The sequence below is a fragment of the Physeter macrocephalus genome, chromosome 11, assembly GCF_002837175.3.
Source record: "Physeter macrocephalus isolate SW-GA chromosome 11, ASM283717v5, whole genome shotgun sequence".
Taxonomy (NCBI): Eukaryota; Metazoa; Chordata; class Mammalia; order Artiodactyla; family Physeteridae; genus Physeter; species Physeter macrocephalus.
This window is the reverse complement of record NC_041224.1, coordinates 25,459,107-25,481,171: the sequence shown is the minus strand read 5'-3', so window position 1 is coordinate 25,481,171 and position 22,065 is coordinate 25,459,107. Positions and strand designations below refer to the sequence as shown.

General features: G+C 41.9%; 1 protein-coding gene across 1 annotated transcript in view; it reads left to right on the top strand.

The window, feature by feature from the left end:
• CDC123 (cell division cycle 123) overlaps positions 1 to 22,065 on the top strand; it is a 62,890-nt gene that overhangs the window by 8,155 nt on the left and 32,670 nt on the right. The window contains exons 3-6 of the mRNA XM_007129300.4: positions 3,722 to 3,779; positions 4,035 to 4,067; positions 11,494 to 11,589; positions 14,697 to 14,803. Of these exons, the coding sequence (XP_007129362.1) occupies positions 3,722 to 3,779; positions 4,035 to 4,067; positions 11,494 to 11,589; positions 14,697 to 14,803 (294 nt within the window). The remainder of the gene's footprint in view (positions 1 to 3,721; positions 3,780 to 4,034; positions 4,068 to 11,493; positions 11,590 to 14,696; positions 14,804 to 22,065) is intronic.

Below are 22,065 nucleotides of genomic sequence, written 5' to 3'. Positions count from 1 at the left end.
TCAGCGGCCATGGCCCACGGGCCCAGCCGCTCCGCGGCATGTGGGATCCTCCCGGACCGGGGCGCGAACCCGGTTCCCCTGCATCGGCAGGCGGACCCTCAACCACTGCGCCACCGGGGAAGCCCATCCTGGTCTTATAGATGGGATTCTGGTGCCATGCTCGCGACTAACAGTGGCAGAACTGACGTATTCTGATAATGTCTGTCTGCCTCCGAAGCCAGTGCTCTTACATTTCCCACGGCTTTTAGGTACCAGCTCAGTGCTAGCTGTGATATAGAAAACAGAATACCTGAATATTAACATCGACTCAGTCCTCAATATTTAGAGGTTTACCTTGGAAAGCAAGTCTGGTGAACTTGCCAGTGTATACACTCCATCATCTTTTCCATTTCAGTGACACATCTTATGGTAGGAATTGCAATAAGTTTTTCTGAAGGACTGTATGAATACATCGATTACAAATATGTTTTTTAAAAATGTATTTTGTTGTACTAACAAAAATCAAAAATGGTGTTTTAGAGTGATAAATGCATTTTCAAGTTCATTGAGTACCTTTTGTTTTGTTATTTCGTGATAGCCATCTGTACTGCCTAAAGTTAATGACTTAAAACGTGACCATTTTATGTGTCAGTGTTTGCTCAGCTGGGTGTTGAGAGACGCTTCTCCTTGGGTCTCTGCATGTCTTTTGAGCAGAGGCATGGACAGCTTTTGTTCCTGATCATCTTTTCAAAGACGTTTAGGCAGCAGATGGCCTTGGAAGATAGAGGTAGTGTCTCTCCCTAGCAGAGAGCAGGCTTGTTACTGTCTAGTACAAAGACAGTGTCTCCCCTTGGGTCAAAGACCGGCCAGGCTTACCTGCAGCTCATTGTAAAAGATGAGATTCTCTAAGTTCAGGGTTCCTCAATTGTAACACAAACCTGGGTCACTCCTTGACCTCCCACGGGGCGCGAAGGGCCAGAGGGAACTGATTCGAAGATGGAGCTCATGCTTTGTACTGTGAGTGAGAGTCCTTTGTTTCTGACCCAGGAGTCCCCTGTCTTCTGCCAGAGTCCTTGAACTCTGGCAGGCTAACTTCTTAGCTTGCAAGTGGGGTAAAATCTCAGAGCCTCTGTAATGCTCGACACTGGGCAAGTCTTCTGTTGGTCTTGCTGAGGTCGCTCTTGCGGCTGTAGTTGTCTGGTGGCTTGACCTAGCTGGATGGTTTTAAGATACCTCACTCATGTCTGGCAGCGGATGCTGACTGTCACCTGGGCTTCTTTTTCCACGTGATTTCTCAGCCTCAGACTCAGCTCCTTTACGTGGTGGTGGCAGCATTCCAAAAACGGGGGCAAGGGAGCTGTAAAGACTTGACACCTAGGTTCAGTATCACATGGTGTCCCTTGTGCTACATTTTGTTGGTCACAATGAGTCTTGAAGCCAGTTTGAATTAAAGGGGCGGGAAAACAGATGCCATTTCTTGACGGGAAGGGTGGCAAAGTCACCCTGCAAAGGGGCATGTCAAGATGGGAAGAATTGTTGTGGCCATCTTTGTAAATACATCATCAGAGTTTCTTGTTTTTGTTTTTCCCATTCATTGTGATGTGTACTTGGTGGGCTCTTTCGTTCTAGAGACTTATGATTTTTAGTTTTGGAACAGTTAAAAATATTGTATCTTTGATAATTTCCTCTTATTTTCTTGCTTCTCTTTCTGGAACTCCTATTATATAGAGGCTGGGTCTACTGGATTAATTCTCTGAATCTTAGCATTTCTTCCCTATTGTCTCTTTGTCTTCTTAGTTTTACTTTCTGGAAAATTTCCTTGATTTTGCCATTCATTCTGTTGAATTTTTTTTTTTTTTTTTTTGTGGTATGCGGGCCTCCCTCTGTTGTGGCCTCTCCCGTTGCGGAGCACAGGCTCCGGACGCGCAGGCTCAGCGGCCATGGCTCACGGGCCCAGCCGCTCCGCGGCATGTGGGATCCTCCCGGACCGGGGCGCGAACCCGGTTCCCCTGCATCGGCAGGCAGACGCGCAACCACTGCGCCACCAGGGAAGCCCCCATTCTGTTGAATTTTTAAATTTCGGCCATCACGTTTTCAGTTTCTGCAAGTTCAGCCTTGTCCTCTGGCCTCCTCTCATGAATGCAGTATCTTTTATCTTAGAGGATATTTATGATTTAAAAAATTATTTTTCATCTGGTTCCTGTATTGTCTTTATTTCATCCATGTGCCTTTTCTCTCTCTTTTTTAAAAACTCTTTTCTCATCTTGGAGCCTTTCTTTAGTTTTCTCATGATTCTAGGCCTTTATTCATATTTAAGAGTGAGGGATGGACACACACACACACACACACACACACACACACACACACACGCAGAAACTTCGTGTACCTGGGTGGGGCTTGTTGACTAAGAGTGCCGGCAATCGGCAGGTATTGATGGAAGATTCTCAGATGACAATTATTTGAGAGTCTTTCCCCTGGGGTTTTCCAGTGTCTACGGAGATGAATCCTCTAATCTGTCTGTATTGGGGGATCAGGGAGGGAGAAAGGGGACTAGAGGTCTCACTGTTAACACGACTTCCACTTATGACTTCATCGTATTCTAGCATTTCACCCCCATATTCCTCTGGGGCGTTAAGGACCGGAGCCCTTACCCTGTTTGGTCCATGGAGGAGGATCAGTTGCTGGGGTGTGCCAGCTGAGGACAACTCGGCGTGCCTCCCTGCCCGCTTCACGGACTTTACTCAGGTCACCCCTTTTGAAGTCAGAGCTGTGGTCCCATCGTGTGTGATGGCTCCAGGGTCAGCCTGTTGCCCACTGGGTCCCCCCCAACTGGCTTTCTGTTTTCCAGACTTTTGTTGTCTCTTCTCTGCAGTTGTCTCCTCTCTGGTGCTTTTTCCCTTGGGATCTTTTAAATCATTTTAGTAGCATTTCAAGAGGGAGCGTAGGGATGGATAAATGCCCATTGTCAACCAGAAACCTCCCTTTTCCTTTTTTTCTTGTAGTTTCCTGGTATAGATCCTCTGCCGGTTCTTATTCTGATTAGTATTTGGTTTCAGTGATGTGAGTGAGTTCTTCATAGGCCAGTTGTTTGTCGTTGAGTGTTGAGGAGGGGCCTGGGCAGTGTCGCCCCCTCTGCGGTCTTTCAGCCCTTGCTTCACCCCAGGCGGTACGGATTGGCTGTTACACCCACTTTGCCCACTGGCTCCTTCTAAGACAGCGTGTCTGAGTATTTCTTTCTCTTCCTCCCCCATGCCCTCCGGTGGTGCCAGTCCAGATCCAGGGTAATTCCTGCCACCAGCCTATGTAAACAAAAGATTTTTGGCTGTGCCCTCAGGGTGTCCAGCAGTTGCCCGGAACAGCTCCTCCAGCAATTCCTTCTGTGGCTTCCTTCATCCCATCTGATCTTCCTCGTCTTGGGCAGCACTTTCTCTTATATCAGGATTGAGACTGGATTCTTAGTGTCCTCACAGGTGGAGTTTGAGTTTTTCTTTTCCTTGTTTCTAGTGATTTCTGAGAAGAGGGCAGGAAGTTTTTATTCCGCCATCTCTTACTGGACGTGTACTCTCGTTAATTTCATGTTGGTTTTGATTAGTTTCTGTCTCAAAAAGTGAACTTTTCCTAACATTATCCTCCAATTCTAAGGCTATCTGTTTTTTAAATATATATACTCAGCACACCTGCACTTATGACTGCACAGCACCAAAGCTTTCTCTTGCTCAGTTTTCGTTTTATGTTCTTCCAGGGAAGATCCACCAACATGTTCTCAGCCAGACAGTGATAATGAAGCAGAAGAAATACAGGTTGGTTCAAAATAATATAAACTGTTCTGTAGCGTGTTCTGATCGAAATGATCTCTGAAATGGTTCTGGCTTTGAGATCTTAGCATAGATTCAATCAAGTGAGAAGTTACATGAAAATTTCACTTGGACACATACTTTGTGTTCAGGAAAAGCTGTCTCCTGTGTATGGGTGATTTTTAGATGGAGCACTGCTTTTTGGAAGCCCAGTACACTATCCACATTTAACCTTCTGTTTCTGTCCTCCTCCCCATGCAGTGGTCGGACGACGAGAACACGGCCACACTTACGGTAAGAGCCTTGAGGTGTGGGGCCCACCTCGCACTGTCCCCCTGGGGTGCTTCCAGGTTTCAACACAGATCATTCTAAATCCCCATTTACTCACCTTTTCAAGCTTTTATTTATTATTTTGAAAAATAACTTAAATCACTGTTTACAGGCAAACATGGCGCACCCTTTTTTCCCTTTTATTTTTATTTTCATTTAAAAAAAATACACCTTTAAAATTAAATAAATAAAAATAAAAAATACATCTTTATTTTATTTTTTGGCCGTGCCATATGGCATGTGGGAATCTTGGTTCCCTGACGAGGGATCGAACCCGTGCCCCCTGCATTGGAAGGACAGGGTCTTAACCACCGGATGGCGAGGGAAGCCCCTCCCTTTGTTTTTTTTATTTTTAATTTTTAAAATTTATTAAACTTATTTATATTTGGCTGCGTTGGGTCTTCGTTGCTGCATGCGGGCTTTCTCTAGTTGTGGTGAGTGCGGGCTACTTTTTGTTGTGGTGCGCGGGCTTCTCATTGCGGTGGCTGCTCTTGTTGCGGAGCACGGGCTCTAGGCACGTGGGCTTCAGTAGTTGTGGCACGCGGGCTCAGCAGTTGTGGCTCATGGGCTCTAGAGCGCAGGCTCAGTAGCTGTGGCACACGGGTTTAGTTGCTCCGCGGCATGTGGGATCTTCCCGGACCAGGGCTCTAACCCCTGTCCCCTGCATTGGCAGGCAGATTCTTAACCACTGTGCCACCAGGGAAGTCCCTGTAGAAGTTGATTGAGCATGTTTTAGTCTTTCAGGCTAAGAGTGTTGTCAAATTCAACTTAAAATATATTTTAACGAAAATCTTTTTAAAGGAATGAGAGTGTTTCTAAAAATACGGGAGGCAAATGAAGCTTCTCATACTTTGAGATAAAAGCAAAAGATTTCTGTAAAATTGCTTGCAAATAAATGTAAAAGCACAATAAAGGAAACTAGTTTTAGAGGAGGGTATATTCTAATGCAATTCTAAATAAGGAGATATTTTTGTTTATTTTGATGGAAGAGATACGATGTCCAGGGTACAAGGGAAAAAAAGTGCAGGTGCCTAAACATTTCCTTAGGTATAAACAGTGTGCCCACACATGCAGAAAAGGCAAGTTTACGTGTTTTATTTTACTCTGGGTATCACTCAGGTCAGTTCCTCTCCTTTTATGAAAATTCTCTTCAGTTCAGCATACATTTTAGCTTTTGCCCATATTCAGCGCCCTGTGGTGGGTTCTGTGAAGTAAACACAGAGGACTATGATTTGATTCCTGATGTTAGGGAGTATATAAACCAGTGGGCAAAGATGCCCCAATTTGGGGGTGATGACAGAGTGCTGTCAAGCAGAGAGGACGGTTACCACCAAGGGCATCTAGAAATAATTAAAGGGAGCAGTGATATTTGGCCTGGACACTAAGTGTAAGGACGATCACTATCAACTCATGTTTTTTTAATATAGATAGATAGATACAGAAATTAATAATGTGTGTGTGTATATTTACCAAACTCTGCTTAGCTCTAAAAGTGACATAATGACATCATGGTGGCAGTGAGCACACCTAGTGCCCTGATCTTGGTGTCTAAATAGCATTCTCCACTAAAAGGAGTTGAAGCTCCGTGGAGAAATTAAAGAATGGGGGCGGCATGGTAAAGATGAGCCTGCAACAACTTGGGTCAGAAAGTAAGAATGATGGTCCATGACACAAAGGACCCCGAAGTTAGCCTGAATGGGCTCCCACTGGCCACATACGTAAACATCATAACGAAACAATCATAGTGATGGAGTATAACCCTTGACTAAAATTAGAATCCATGGTCCCATACTGACATAAACAAATGATTAAATTAAGTAAATGGGGCAGAAGAGAAAGCCCTTCTTTATAGTAGAAGAGACACCAACTAATAATTGTAGAAGGAATGATAGAATTGGAAGTCACCATTTGCAACCATTATAGTAATAATTGATGGAATAGATGTTAAAACTCATGGGTGAATATTTGATAAGGGTACTTGAGTATTCTCAAAGTTATGTCCACCAAAATTACTTACTAGTTGGAAAGAGAAAAATAGGACCTTCACAGTGGAAAGAGCTGGCACCAGTGTGACCAAAGTTAACCTTCTCAGTGATGGGACAGACCTACATCGCCTGTCTCCTCGTACAAGGCACAGAAGGACACATCACCTGCCAACAATGCACAACCTGAATCCAGTCATGAGGAAACAGCCAGCAAACTCAACGTTTTGGAAATTACATAGAGTCGCTGCCCTGTACTCTCCAAAACGTCAGGGTCATGAAAGATAAAGAGCAACAGAGAGAGGAAATGTTACAGATGAAAGGAGATTAAGGAGACACGACAAGGAAATGCAATGCTCGATTCTAGACTGGGTCCTGAGCCAGAGGAAAACGTTCCATTTTTCTTTTGCTATACAAGACGTTATCAGGACAATGGGCACATTTTGAATAAGATCCGTAGATGAGATAATGGTATTGTATCCACCGTTACCTCCTGATTTCGATAATTTGGCTGGGTTATGTAAAAAAAAAGTTACTGCTTTACACACACACACCCCCACACACACCCCTACCCCTGCCTACTTATATACAGAAAGGGAGTTGAGGGGGAGAATGATAAAGCAATGTGGTAAAGTGCCTGAGTGAAGAGTGTGTGGAAATTCTTGTTACTCTTCTTTTAATGCTTCTGAAAGTCTCAAATTATTTCAAAATAAAAAATTAAAAAATGATTGGGTTTCACTGGGGAGAGCCAGATGTTGGGCAGGGGAGCTTTCAGGGCAGAAGAGCACTCTCAGAAGAGGAATGTGAGCCAGGACCCAAGATGGGAAAATTACCTCTGCAAGTAATTAGTAATTAGTGTAGTGACAGAAATGCCGAATTAAAAATGGAACCAAGTAGTCAAGATGGGTAAATTCCAAAGGCACAATGGTGAATTTCAGAGAGCAAGTTGCCAAAAGTATACATATCAAGTGACAACAGTTACTTTAAATTTTTTAAATGTTATGTTTTATGATGTTATACACGTAGTATAACATCAGGACTGTAGAAGAATATGCCCACTCTTGTAATGATGGTTGCCTGTGGGGAGAGGGAAGCATTAGGGAGGAGAGCAAGGAGATTAGGAACTTCATTAGTATCTGTGATGTTTTTTCCTTAAGAAACTTAAAGGTCTGGATCAGACATGTCAAATTGTTGAATGTATGGATCCAGGTATATATTTTTTGTATATTTAAAATATTTATTTCATGATTAAAACATTTTTTTAAAGAAATAAACTTTCTGATGGGTGTGATACAGGGGGACTGTGCTGGGTAAAGTTGGAAAGGTAGGTGAGTTTGGATCATAGAAAGTCCATGGACATGATTTAAAATGTGGATTTTATCTGACTTAAAACAGGAACCTTTTCTCAGACAAATGAGGTGTTCCGCGAATTTAAAATCGACTTGCACTGTGAGCTTAAAGAACCCTATTACTAGTTAAATCTGTTAAAAGATAATTTTCAGGAAAAGGTAGAATAATGACTCAACACACGTTGAAGGCTGTATTTAACTCATGAGGGAACCAGGCAGATGTTATAACTGTCTCAAAAGAGAACCCAAAGGACAGACACATTTATAGATTAGGAGTATTGAGATGAATACGTGGGAGGGAAGATAACTGATTTCCACCGGACAGGATAGAATTTTCACGTCTGTAAGAAATACTTCTCATTGTTTTCACTTACCTATAATTCACCAAGTTGTAAACTAGCTTCCAGACCCAGCTAGAATCAGGTAACCCGGAAAGTGCTGTATGTATAGAATACATAGTCTTTCACTGAAAGCACAGATTTTTCTGTACAATGCATAAACTTTTTATCGTTTAAATTTGTTTTAGTAGCCTTATGGCAGGATTTCTTAAAGGTGAATAATTGGAGGATTTGAGGGAATCGATTGCCTCTTTTAAAATGTATCAATGATACAGAATAGCCAATACTTTACAATAACTATAAATGAAGTATAACCTTTTTTTTTTTTTTTTTTTTTTTTTTTTTGCAGTACGCGGGCCTCTCACCGCTGTGACCTCAGGCTCCGGACGCGCAGGCCCAGTGGCCGTGGCCCATGGGCCCAGCCGCTCCGCGGCATGTGGGATCCTCCCGGACTGGGGCACAAACCTGCGTCCCCTGCATCGGCAGGCAGACCCTCAACCACTGCGCCACCAGGGAAGCCCCAGAAGCATAACCTTTAAAAATTGTGAATTGGGCTTCCCTGGTGGCGCAGTGGTTGAGAATCTGCCTGCCAGTGCAGGGGACACGGGTTCGAGCCCTGGTCTGGGAGGATCCCATATGCCGCGGAGCAGCTAGGCCCGTGAGCCACAACTACTTAGCCTGCGCGTCTGGAGCTTGTGCTCCGCAACAAGAGAGGCTGCGACAGTGAGAGGCTCACGCACTGCGATGAAGAGCGGCCCCCGCTCGCCACAACTAGAGAAAGCCCTCGCACAACCTCAGGCTCCGGACGCGCAGGCCCAGTGGCCGTGGCCCATGGGCCCAGCCGCTCCGCGGCATGTGGGATCCTCCCGGACTGGGGCACAAACCTGCGTCCCCTGCATCGGCAGGCAGACCCTCAACCACTGCGCCACCAGGGAAGCCCCAGAAGCATAACCTTTAAAAATTGTGAATTGGGCTTCCCTGGTGGCGCAGTGGTTGAGAATCTGCCTGCCAGTGCAGGGGACACGGGTTCGAGCCCTGGTCTGGGAGGATCCCATATGCCGCGGAGCAGCTAGGCCCGTGAGCCACAACTACTTAGCCTGCGCGTCTGGAGCTTGTGCTCCGCAACAAGAGAGGCTGCGACAGTGAGAGGCTCACGCACTGCGATGAAGAGCGGCCCCCGCTCGCCACAACTAGAGAAAGCCCTCGCACAGAAACGGAGACCCAACACAGCCAAAAATAAATTAATTAATTAATAAAAAAAAATTGTGAATCACTATATTGTACACCTATAACTTATATGGTAAAGAAAAAATGTAATACAGAAATATAAAGCAATCCTTATATGTGGAGTTTTATGGGATAGGAAAATTAAATTGTTTTGTCTTTGAAGATCGAACCCCTCATATTGTACAATTTGTGTAACTGTGCCATTTATCAAAAATATTGCTAATGCAGATCTTAGATGACTTTTTACGGATAGAGCTCTAGGGTAGCCAAACCAGCAACTTCAGGGGATTCTAAGGAAATTACTGCCTTAACAGAAATGAGGGAGAGACGAAGGGAAGATAAAGGACTCAAGGCTGTTATTCGTTTTGTAAACCTCTCTAAATGGCTGCAGTTTAGTTTCACGTATCTCAGCAGAAGAATAACAGAGGATGGAGACGGTGGCAGGCTGTCAGATAACTAACTGAAAGATGCTGCTGACCAGTCCAGAGGTCACGTACACCTGCAGCAGAAAGAAAGGACGTCCAGCCTGCCCTTGATCTCTCCCTGCATTCACTAGCCTGTTGCTTAAAGCTGGTATCTCGTCTGGGGAATATGTTACCTTTTTTTTTTTTTTTTTTTTTTTTTTTTGTGGTATGCAGGCCTCCCCTGTGGCCTCTCCCGCTGCGGAGCACAGGCTCCGGACGCGCAGGCCCAGCGGCCATGGCTCACGGGCCCAGCCGCTCCGCGGCATGTGGGATCCTCCCAGACCGGGGCGCGAACCCGGTTCCCCTGCATCGGCAGGCGGACGCGCAACCACTGCGCCACCAGGGAAGCCCACCTTTTTTTTTTTTTTAACTTTCATATTTTGGTCTTTGTTGACTTAAGTCATAGTTTTTTCTCTGTCGTAACTGGATTAGATCTTGGGGATCAGCATAAGCCATTTTTCGTTTTCGGTATTTGATTATTTATTGCTGAATAACAAGTCATCCTAAAACTTTGTGACTTGAAACAATAATAATGATTTCCTTTTTTAATTTAAAAAAATTTTTATACAATTTTTAAAGGTTATACTCCATTTACAGTTTTACAAAATAATGCATCATTCCCCGTGTTGTACAATAATATATCCTTGTAGCCTCTCTTACACCCAGTAGTTTGTACCTCCCACTCCCTTAGCTTATTCTAGACCTATTGTAACTTTTTTTTCCCCTTGTGGAAGAACTTGTCATGACTGGCGTTTTTCAGTATTTGCAGTTGCCCAGTAGGGGGCAGCAAATATAAAGGGAAAAAGTGACTGCAGAGCATCAGTGTTAGTATTTTTGTATTCTTGTCTCTCCTGCAGGCCCCACTTCCATCTCTCATACTCCCCTTTTCTCTACTTTATGTCCATGTGCTCCTGATGGTGACAGAAGGCTCGAGGGAGAGCATAATTGTAATTATGTTTACGTTCTGTCACCACTGTATTTCTGCTTACTTCCTGGTTGAAACAACACTTAGAATGTTTTGGTTACTCATCAATATAAAATACACATTTTAGAGACTCCCCTGGTGGCACAGTGGTTAAGAATCCGCCTGCCAATTCAGGGGACACGGGTTTGAGCCCTGGTCCGGGAAGATCCCACATGCCCGCAGAGCATCTAAGCCCGTGCGCCACAAGTACTGAGCCTGCTCTTTAGAGCCCGTGAGCCACATCTACTGAGCCCATGTGCCACAACTACCGAAGCCCGCGCGCCTAGAGCCTGTGCTCTGCAACAATAGAAGCCACTGCACCGAGAAGCCCACGCACTGCAATGAAGAGTAGCTCCCGCACGCTGCAACTGGAGAAAGCCCCTGCGCAGTAACGAAGACCCAATGCAGCCAAAAATAAATAAGTAAATAAATAAATTTGTAAAAAATAAAAATAAGAAAAATACACATTTTAAAATCAACCAGAAAGGAAAGAACATTTTAACTTCACCAGGGTCCTATTTTTAAATTTTGTTGATATTAAAACTTATCCGGAAATAGCAGCGTTTAAGTACAGTTAACCACATAATTTATTTCTTATTCTCATGAAACCTTTTGGGAAAACGTCCAAGAAACTTTTCCTGCAAATGGAAAGGCTTCTGGCCCTTAAATGCGAGGTATTATTTCTGAGAATTGGAGTATATGCACAGGTGATATTCCATCCGTCTCTTTTCATTTAATAGATACTGGTTTTATGTAGGTGCTAAGAGAACCATTCATTCCTTCCTCACATCCCCAGGTGCCTTGTAACATCTGTCTCTTCAGCTTTGTGGTGGGTCTTGATTGTTTTGGAAAGTGCCATCGGCACTTGTTATTTTTTTTTCCTTTTCAGATAAATGCTGTTTGATCATTGATTTTATTTAGCTGAGTTCAGAAATTCTGATAGTAATTTGTATTCTGAATTATTTTTTATGCCCTGAAGTGTTGAACTTTGAGATTTTGATCTTGTTTTCTATATTTGTTGTGATGATACTGACTTGCCCAAATGATTTCTTCTTTCTCTCTGTAGGCACCAGAATTTCCTGAGTTCACCACTAAAGTCCAAGAAGCTATCAATTCCCTGGGAGGCAGTGTGTTTCCAAAGCTTAACTGGAGTGCCCCAAGGGTAGGAACACATCAGTAAATCTCTCACTGTGTGAATATTCTTTGTTTTGCTATTCCATTTCGCTTTATATCCTCACAGAGGGTCTGATTATATTCCTAATTCTAGGGAATTCCATGGAATTTATTTATATTTTCCCCCTGTTATTTTATTGTCCTGATTTTGCAGTACACTGCCCTGGGTCTGTGAAATGCTGTTTATTTTGCCAGTTGACAGTTTCAACCTCTTGTGTTGCTGACTGCACTAGAAATCTGAGAAAAGCCTTTCTCTACCCTTTTCAAAACTTCACCTGTTCAGTTTGAGGGAGAAATTTTTCTCTGTTGAAAGGTAATAAAAATTAAAATGTCGTAGGATCTAGAAACAGCGGTTTGACAGATCACCTGATGTTTTTTTAAATTGTGTTTTATCATTTCAACATTTCATTGACAAGATTTTTATTAAGTTAAGGTCTGGAGGAAAATTCGTTATTTTTTCTACTCCAGTAGAAAACAGTTTTATGTCAGCAAGGCTCATTTAAGGAATCAAGACTTATCTGCATTTTCAAAAAATCATCTCATGTGCTTATCTTTTCGTATTCTAACAATGATAAATTGTACTTAATCTAATTTTTGTTTTTACTTATTAAAATTAGTGACACATATACATAGTTTTTTAAATTAATTTTAATTGGAGTATAGTTGCTTTACAATGTTGTGTTAGCTTCTACTGCACAGCAAAATGAATCAGCCATACATATACATATATCCCCTCCCTTTTGGAGTCCCCTCCCATTCAGATTACCACAGTGCATTCGATAGGGTTCCCTGTGCTGTACAGTACGTTCCCATCAGCTGTCTATTTTATACATAGTATCAATAGTGTATGTGTGTCAATCCCAATCTCCCAATTCATCCCACCCCACCCGTTTCCCCCTTTCTCTACATCTGTGTCTCTGTTTCTGCTTTGCAAATAAGGTCATCTATACCATTTTTCTAGATTCCACATATATGCATTAATATATTTGTTTTTCTCTTTCTGACTTACTTTACTCTGTATGACACTCTCTAGGTCCATCCACGTCTCTACAAATGACCGTATTTCATTCCTTTTTATGGCTGAGTAATATTCCATTGTATTGCATATACATAGTTTAAATTTTCAGAAGATCTGGAAGCTTGCTACAGAAATCAGCCAGTTCTGACATCTGTTTTGCTTCACTATTTCCCGCTGCTCAGAGGCAGCTGTTTTCAAATATTTTAGTACTTTCTTCTGTTATTTTCCTCTACTTCTCTGTTCTTCTGTCTTAGGTGTTTATTACTGACTTCCTGCCTTAGAACAGAAAGGTTCAGCTCTGTTTCATCTCCTGTCCCCACTACTTTATTTATGTATTTATCCTATCTACCTTATCTATTTATTTATTTATCTATTTATTTTTGGCTGCATTGGGTCTTCGTTGCTGCTCGGGCTTTCTCTAGTTGCATTGAGCGGGGGCTACTCTCCGTTGTGGTGCACGGGCTTCTTATTTCAGTGGCTTCTCGTTGTGGAGCATGGGCTCTAGGTGCGCAGGCTCAGTAGTTGTGGCTCATGGGCTCTAGAGCGCAGGCTCAGTAGTTGTGGCACATGGGCTTAGTTGCTCCACAGCATGTGGGATCTTCCCGGACCAGGGCTCGAACCCATGTCCCCTGCATTGGCAGGTGGATTCTTAACCACCGAGCCACCACGGAAGCCCTGTCCCCACTGCTTTCTGTTCCACTGTCCTCATCATCAGAATGGCATACTTTGAGTTAAGGTTTTTTTTTTTTGTGGCCTCTCCCATTGCGGAGCGCAGGCTCAGCGGCCATGGCTCACGGGCCCAGCCGCTCCGCGGCATGTGGGATCTTCCCGGACCGGGGCACGAACCCGCGTCCCCTGCATCGGCAGGCGAACCCTCAACCACTGCGCCACCAGGGAAGCCCCAGAATGGCATACTTTGATTAGACCAGTATTCAGTGTTTCTCATATTATGTTTATGCAAACACTACGTACACATCTGATATATACCATACATTGCTTGTGTTTTCTTATTCAACATTTTGTTTTCCCTGGAGTTAATAACTGTCTTGTTTATTCAGTTGCATGTTTTTCTATGTATATACTGTTGTTTTAGTGGAGTTAAATTTGTGTGTTCAGTATACCATCTTTAACCAGAAGTTCATCATCCATTTTCATTGGGAGAAATTTTAAACAAGTTATTATAAAGAAGTTATTGAAACTCATTTTTAGTTTATCTATGAGCAGTAATTTGAGTTGTTCTTGACTACTGATCTGGCTTGAGGCTTTCTAGTTAAAATGGATAGATTATTTGTGATTTTAAGTTACTCCTTTGTTCATTTATTCTTTATTTATTGAGTGCCGACTGTGTTCCAGTGCTTTCTTTCATACAGTGTGGATAACTGGACATTTTTTTTGCAAACATTAGTTTTCTCAATTACTGTCCTGTGTCTGATCTGTCTATGGGAGAAGTACGTTTTTTAAACTACTTAATTATTCTTTCATTTTTAGGCATATTTCGCTGAGGTTTGTGCCTCCTGTGTATGCTCTTCTTACTTTTTTTTGGTGCATATATTTGAGGATTTCACCATTTAAAATTGTGATGGTTCAGAATATGTCACCTCCTCCCTCCCAGATTTGATAGACATGGGTCTTAACTGTTGCAGTCATCCAACTTCAGGGTTCCAGCCACCTCTCCCCCAGAAACAGGAAGAAAGGAAGCTTCTCTTTTTTCTTAGTCGCTGGTCAGGCTGTTTTTTTATGCCTGAATCTTCTGGCTGAAGTGTCAGCATTTCTGATATCTCTTTATCCCCTTCTTTCATCATCAGTGAGGAAGACATAGGGCAGTGCTTGGGCCTGAGCTGCAAAGTGAGGACCTGAACATCTTGGTTCAAAACTGAGTATCCGACATGCAGTGGTGATGCTGTTCCTTGTTTAGAAGTGTAACTTGACATTTGACAGTATAGCTAAAATTTCTTACCTGACTTTTTTCTTCCACCCCTTCAGATTGTATGCATTGTTGATTTTGGCTATAGGCTTGAACTTCATTCAAAGCAACTAACTTGGAATATATACTAAGTAGCATGTGCTCTATTATTTAGGACGCGTACTGGATAGCAATGAATAGTTCTCTGAAATGTAAAACGCTCAGCGACATCTTCCTACTGTTCAAGAGTTCTGATTTCATCACTCGTGACTTCACCCAACCGTAAGTATGTCTCTTGTTCTCTTATGTCAGTAGTTTCAGTACTTGTGAGTTTTTCTACAGATGAAATTCCATTAGTTCTAGTACTATTGTAAACAACAGCTCCACATACCAAGGCTGTTTCGTTTTCTCAAATGACCTATTAAAGCAAACCTTTCTTTTCCATTGACAGCTAATGCTTTACAGTGAATATCCCTAAATATCAAGGGCTTTCTGTGTATCTTCCCAGTAAATATAGTGGTAATTTTTTTCTTATTATAAAGCTAATATATGCTTATCATAGAAGAATAAAAGTGGGGACTATAGCGAAACAAAAACAGGAAATGTAAAAGCATTCATGATCTCGCCACACTTGGTTTTATATACTTCCAGGATTCTGTCTGGGCATAGGTATAATATAAATGCACCTATCTCTAACTGTATTCCAGTTTTTTAAAACAGAAATGGGATCATATAGTTCCTATTCCTTATGAGGCTGCTTTTGCACTTCATCAGTATATATCAAACATCTTTATGTGTCATTAAATATTAAACACATCATTATTTTAAACCTGCTTCAGAGTATTCCACTGGACAGCTATAGCATCGTTTATTTCATTAGTTCTCCCTTCTTATTCGTCTCTTTTCTCTTCTTCTTAGTCCTGCAGTGAATATCCCTGAGCTAAATCTTTGCGTGCTTTCCTGATTTTTTTCCTTAGGATAAATTCCTAGACATGGACTTGCTGTTTTCTTCCCTCTGCTAGTTACTCTGTAACTAACCCTTCATGGTAGGCAGACAGCCCACCTGCACTGCTGCACTGTAGGTGATCTCTTTATGCTTCTTTTGTTCTGTCATCAAACAGCAGTTATTCTTCTAGATTTCTTATCCTACCCCATTTTAAATCCGAAATCTCAATTAAACTGACCTTTAATCTGATCTCTAAAATAAAGCATATCAAAAAATCTAGAAACTGAGGAGGTACACAGGTGAATACATATATACATCATGTATGCATGCCACTTCTTCCCCATCCATCCAGTTCAGTTTGCCCCGCTCATTCATCCCCTTTCAGCCTCAAATCCTCTTTTGAAGAGGAGCCTGGCATAAAGAAAATACATTCCCTACAAGTCAGTTGTGTATCATCTCTTTTGCATCTGGTTCTGCAGCTTGGGCATATGGTTTTAGTATTAAATTAATTTAAGAAAATGAAGTTAAGTAATAATAAATGAGTGTGATTGTATTGCCAGTTTATTATAAAAGGACTTTACCTGTATTGGTTTTTCTGGTTCACTTACAGAAAAAGCTTTATGTTGTTCTGACATTTAGGTGTCAGCCTTTTATGGTTGTGTTGGCACAGGTGTTATGAGGTGTTTGCTTTAGTAATAATGCAGCAGCATTTTCGTTCTGGGAGACACCCTCTGATTAGAGGAAGTCGTGGCTCTCTCTTTTTTTTTTTGCCGTTGTAGAGCTTTTTGATATTTAATGCTTTTTTAAAGAGGCCTTGGAATATATGACATTAAAATACTCTGTACCTGTTAATTCATTTGATATGGATTTTTTTATGCACCTTTGATATTAGTTGCAGTGAGTATATAAGGACATTTCCTCTCCAAAAATTATAATTCACTTCTAATTCTCTGTGGTTGATGGCTTTTAAATCATTTTTGCACCCTAGCGACCTGCTGGCTCCTCTTAGCCTACCTCTCCCCCTTTGTCTTACATGAATTTAGCCACGATTCCAGTGAAGCGTAGAAATACCAGTCAGTCATTTTGCGTTTTGTACTTTTTGACTTTTGCATGGGGAAGAAGTTAAATCAGCAAGTACATTTGAGGCCTTGGATTAGGAGTGTTTATCCACAGAATACCATCTTTCTCCTCATGTAAATAATTGGGAGTTGGCAGGATGAACCCCAAGCCCTGAGCTTGCAGCCTTTCAGACCGGTGGTACTCACAGTCACCTTTTCTGGAAATCTTTGTCGGTAGGCAGTTGCATAACAATAAGTCTTGTTACTACAGAAAAATCCCTATCGATTGGGTCTTTAATGAAAGATGAACTTTTGTCACAGAGGCCTTTCTGGACCCCTTAAAGATTAAGAATACAGTACTTTAAATTGGACAGGATCTTATCAGTGATTTAATTTGACTCTTCATTCAGTTAGAAAATGGAGGCCTGAATCTGCTCAGTAATTTGTTCCCATCGACTAGTTAATAGAACCAAAACCAGAATATAATTTCAGTAACGTCATTCTAAATGTTCTCTGTATTTTCACTTAATAAAGTTATAAATTCCTTCTTTTCTAAAGGCTTCAAAGTAAAATATTATAGAATGTAATAAAAGAATATTATGGTATATAATTATGTACGTTAAATTATGTAATATTATGAAAATTATGTTATACTCTTTGGGAGCTTGCTTCAACAAGAGAAACAAAGATGTTATAGTTAGGATTACAGGTTAACAGAGGGCCAACCAAACAGAGTTCTTTCACACACAGCGTTTTTAAAAATACATTATTTAACAAGGAGTCTGGAGATGGGCTATTTCCATCTATAACGGTTAAGTCGCAGCTCATCAGGGTCACCAGGGACCAGGTTCTTTCAGTCTTTCTCTCTGTCATCCTTGGCTTACTGGCTTGGTATTTGGGTTTCTCACCTAATGGTTACAAGGTGGCTGGTATTTTGCAGGTATGGCATGAAGATGACTATATCTTAGTCAAAAATTGGAGGGGGTGCATCTAATTCCTCTCATTCTTCTCTGTCTGTGAGCAAGTAAAGCATTCTGGAAGCTTCCCGGGAGGCTTCCTGCTGGGCTCACGGTCACACAGTTACTCAGCCTCATCCAGTAGTTGGCAGAGGGGACAGAGACGCCATGACTGGTTTAGAGCAGAGGCTCTCCACCTTCAGCTCGGATTAGAGTCACCTGAAGAATTTGATAAAACACAGCTTGCTGGTCCCCACCCCCAGCGTTTCTGATTCACTGGGCTGGGAGCGGGGCCCAAGAATATAATTTCTAACCTGTTCCCAGGTGACCCTGGTGCTGCGGGTGCAGGCCCACGCCTTGAGGGCTGTGCGCTTAGATGTACATGTGCATCCCTGGGATTCCACAGGTCCACCTGTCCTCCTCCGAACAGTCACAGTTTTGTTGGCAAGGATGAAGGTTGAGAATAGCTAGAGGATAGATCACCAGTACTGTCTGCCGCAGTTGTAATTTGACACGGACTAGTAAGTACTCTTATTCTTTCTGTTTGTCAAATGGTTATTTTACACAAGAAGCTTTAAAAAGTGGAAGTTGAAATAGTGACACCATTAGCATAATCTGTCTGCATTATACTTGCTGAGTGAATTATTTGCCCAGATAAACTTTCTATGTAATTAGACTTGTTGAGTCAGAAGGCTGCTTTCATTGATTATTTTATTGATTAGGTGTCACTTCAGTAGGCCAAGGCCAGAAAAAAAAAAATCTGGTATTCAATTGGCATTTAGAAGAAAGGGCTGAGTGAGAGAATTAATCCATTAATTGTTTCTCTGAGAGGCTCATGACTAAGGAAGTTAGAGTTACTAGAGATCAGGAAAGTTTACTTGTCTTAGTAACTCAAGCACAGTTATGATCAGCACAGTTTTTATACGTTTTGTTCTTAAGATTATCACAAAACTGGTTATTAATCCTAAAATTCAGCAGCAAACAGTTTCAGAAGTAAAATGTTCTACTGAGTTGGACCTAACAGAACCTATTCCTTGTGATTTTTAAGGCCCTTTTATTTAGGTGACGGTTTTTCACTTTAGATTGTTATGCAATGTTTTGTTAGATTGTTATAATTTTAGATAGCATATTTTCTCTCTTTTTGAAGAATTCTATGAAAATTCGAATGAACTCACCCAATCACCCTTAATTCAGTATCATTTTTTATCTTTCCTTTTCTACCACCAGTGAGATCTAAAAAATGGAATCTGTGTACCTGAACTCTCATTTTGGATCCTAATGAGCAGTAAAATCTTCAGCACCAGAACTTTGATGCTTAATATTCCCTGGGTGCCATGTTTTTCTTTTTTATTTCTGCCCTTGACATAATTTTTTTTCCTTATATACTTAAGAGTTGTTTTCTGTGAGGTATAATACCGTAACCTTCCAACGTTTTAGGAAAGCTTACGAATGAAGATGTGCCCTAGTAAATAGCTAGGCAGTAAAGAGTCTGCCACTTTAAAGCATTGTGATTTTGTGTACTGCCACCTTATCAAGCTTTAATGATGATGTTTTTTTCTGATAGGAATGATCAAATTGTGATCTTAGTGGATTTAGGCGGTACCTAAGTTGTCTAGAGTCAGTTCACATAGTTATTACTCTCCGAGTTTACTAATACTGTGATTTCTCTTTCCCCCATTCCTGCCACGTTGACTGGCCCGCACTAGAGAACTCACACCATTTAAGCTGGTAGCGTTGTAAGTCTGTTCCTCCAATGCCAGAATCTAACACCTCACACGTAACAAATAGGATTCATTTTTTTTTTTTTTGCGGTATGCGGGCCTCTCACCGCTGTGGCCTCTCCCGCCATGGAGCACGGGCTCCGGACGCGCAGGCTCAGCGGCCATGGCTCACGGGCCCAGCCGCTCCGCGGCATGTGGGATCTTCCCGGACCGGGGCACGAACCCGTGTCCCCTGCATCGGCAGGCGGACTCTCAACCACTGCGCCACCAGGGAAGCCCAGGATTCATCTTTAACTTCAATGTTCTCCACTAGAGCAGTCTCTTGGATTCTACTTCCATGGAGCTCTTTCTAGTTCAGTGTATTTCTTAATTGTAGCACAGCTCATCAGATACACGTATCCTTCTTTCCTTGTAACAAAGCATATACTACATCCATAGTTTTCTCATTGTCTGCATTCCCCTAGTTCCACACACGGGCATCCTTACCGTTGAACGTATCGCATTTGTTCTCTTTCAACGTGTGAAATAGTTGGAACATCATGATAAAAGCTATGTGTTGATCACAGTTAAGAAGTTCACAGAAAAGAGTATGTCCATCTTAAGACATGTTTAGGGCATCGTGAATGTGCCTATTTATAGTAAGACCATTTGGCTGGTAGGACATGCAACCTGAAGTTTAAGTTGAGGGAATGACTTGGAAAGTAGCTTGGGTAGAAGTAAAAGAAAGACAAGAAAGATGACATTCCTATCAGTCAGTGGCAGTTAAGCACAGTTCTTACAGTTTTAGGCTAGGATCTTTTTTTCCCCTTTCTTTCTTTTCTTCTTCTTTCTAAAACTTTGTATCTAACACATTGGTCTCCAAAATTCCTGTTAACTGGTTCACTGCAAAATATATTAAAAATGTACTGGCATAATTTCATGGTAGCTTTCAACAGAGTAGACCTTTGGTTATTTGTTTTTTTGCTTTTTTCGGTCTTTACCGTGATTGTACCCGAGAATACTTTTATTTTGTAATTCACATTGTAGATTATATGACATTAATAATTTAATAACATCTGTGGGTTTTGTCTTTGTTTTTTTTTGTTTTTTTGGTTTTTTCCGCACTACTTGGCATGTGGGATCTTAGTTCCCCAAGTGCAGAGTCTTACCCAGTGGACCACCAACGAAGTCCCAATAATACCTGTGTTTATTTTGAAGGTTTTTTTTTTTTTCTTATTTTTGGCTGCGTTGAGTCTTCTTTGCTGTACGTGGGCTTTCTCTAGTTGCCGCGAGCGGGGGCTACTCTTTGTTGCGGTGCACGGGCTTCTCATTGCGGTGGCTTGTCTTGTTGCAGAGCACGGGCTCTATGAGCGTGGGCTTCAGTAGTTGTGGCACACGGGCTCAACAGTTGTGGCTCGCAGGCTCTAGAGCACAGGATCTGTAGTTGTGGCACATGGGCTTAGTTGCTCTGTGACATCTGGGATCTTCCCGGACCAGGGGTCGAACGGGTTCGCCTGCATTGGCAGGCGGATTCTCAACCACTGTGCCACCAGGGAAGCCCTATTTTGAAGTTTTAATGGCTAGCTGGAGGAACTGTAATTATCTGCCAAGAATTAGGAGTTTATAATCCAACATATTCTACGTAGACTGTCAGTCAATGACTTTGATTTAATTCTGCTTTCTCTTGGTACCTTGTTGAAAATTTCAATCAAAGAAACCTTCCAAATTAGTATAAAATACTTACTAACCCAGGAGAAAATTTCAGAAGTGGGATTTAAAAAAAAAACCAGTATGCTTATACGTGTACATGAAAATGGCTATTAAGTACTAATTATAACTAGACTGTTCAAGGTGGCAGAGATCTTCAAATGAAATTCAAAATGTTCCTATTTGTAATTATAAAAGAACTCGAAGAAACTGGTTATTAATATCTGGCTTTAACTAAGTGACAGACTAAGAAAATTTGAAAAATCTTTTGTTACAGATATCTAGACATGCTAGGTAAAATATGAACTATAACACAGAAATTTAAATATGTAGTTGAATTCACAAGAAACAGAAGGCAAACCCAATGTAAGAAATGTAAAGAGAATTGAGAACCAGAGGGTTAGGTAGATAAGCCTTTAGGGCGGATTGTCAGAACTGATAAAGAACATAAGTTTTAATGCCTTTATAGGGTTAGGAGCCCAAGCCTTAAGCCAAAATAAAGTGAGGCTCTAGGAAAGAGACTTTTGCACCTTCAGTAAAAAAGAAAAAAGTCCATCCATTGGCACAGAGATAAGGAAACACGACTTGAAACTACTTGGGCTTTGGGTTTTTAATTTTAAAACGTTAAAACCTCAGGCTGTATTGTGCAATGAACTTGGAGTACAAAATTCAAATCACTCGTGTGGTTTGAGAACTCCCAAACTAAGAAATTAACATAAATATCACTCCTGGACTGGTTTTACCCTGAGGCACCTGAAAGATGCATATACAAAGTACTCTGGAAAGAATTCCACAACCCAGGCCTCATGGGAGCCCCATAGAAAAAATAGGCCCCACCAAATAAGCACTCACAAGAAAACTAACAAAACACGCAAGGAAGCAGCACATCTTGCTTGAAGATCAGACAGTGGGCAAGAGGAGTAGAACTGTGTGCATTTGAAATAACAGAAGTCTGGGGCTTCCCTGGTGGCGCAGTGGTTGCGCGTCCGCCTGCCGGTGCAGGGGGGCCGAGTTCGCGCCCCGGTCTGGGAGGATCCCACATGCCGCGGAGCGGCTGGGCCCGTGGGCCATGGCTGCTGGGCCTGCGCGTCCGGAGCCTGTGCTCCGCAACGGGAGAGGCCACAGCAGGGGGAGGCCCGCATACCACAAAAAAAAAAAAAAAAAAGAAGAAATAACA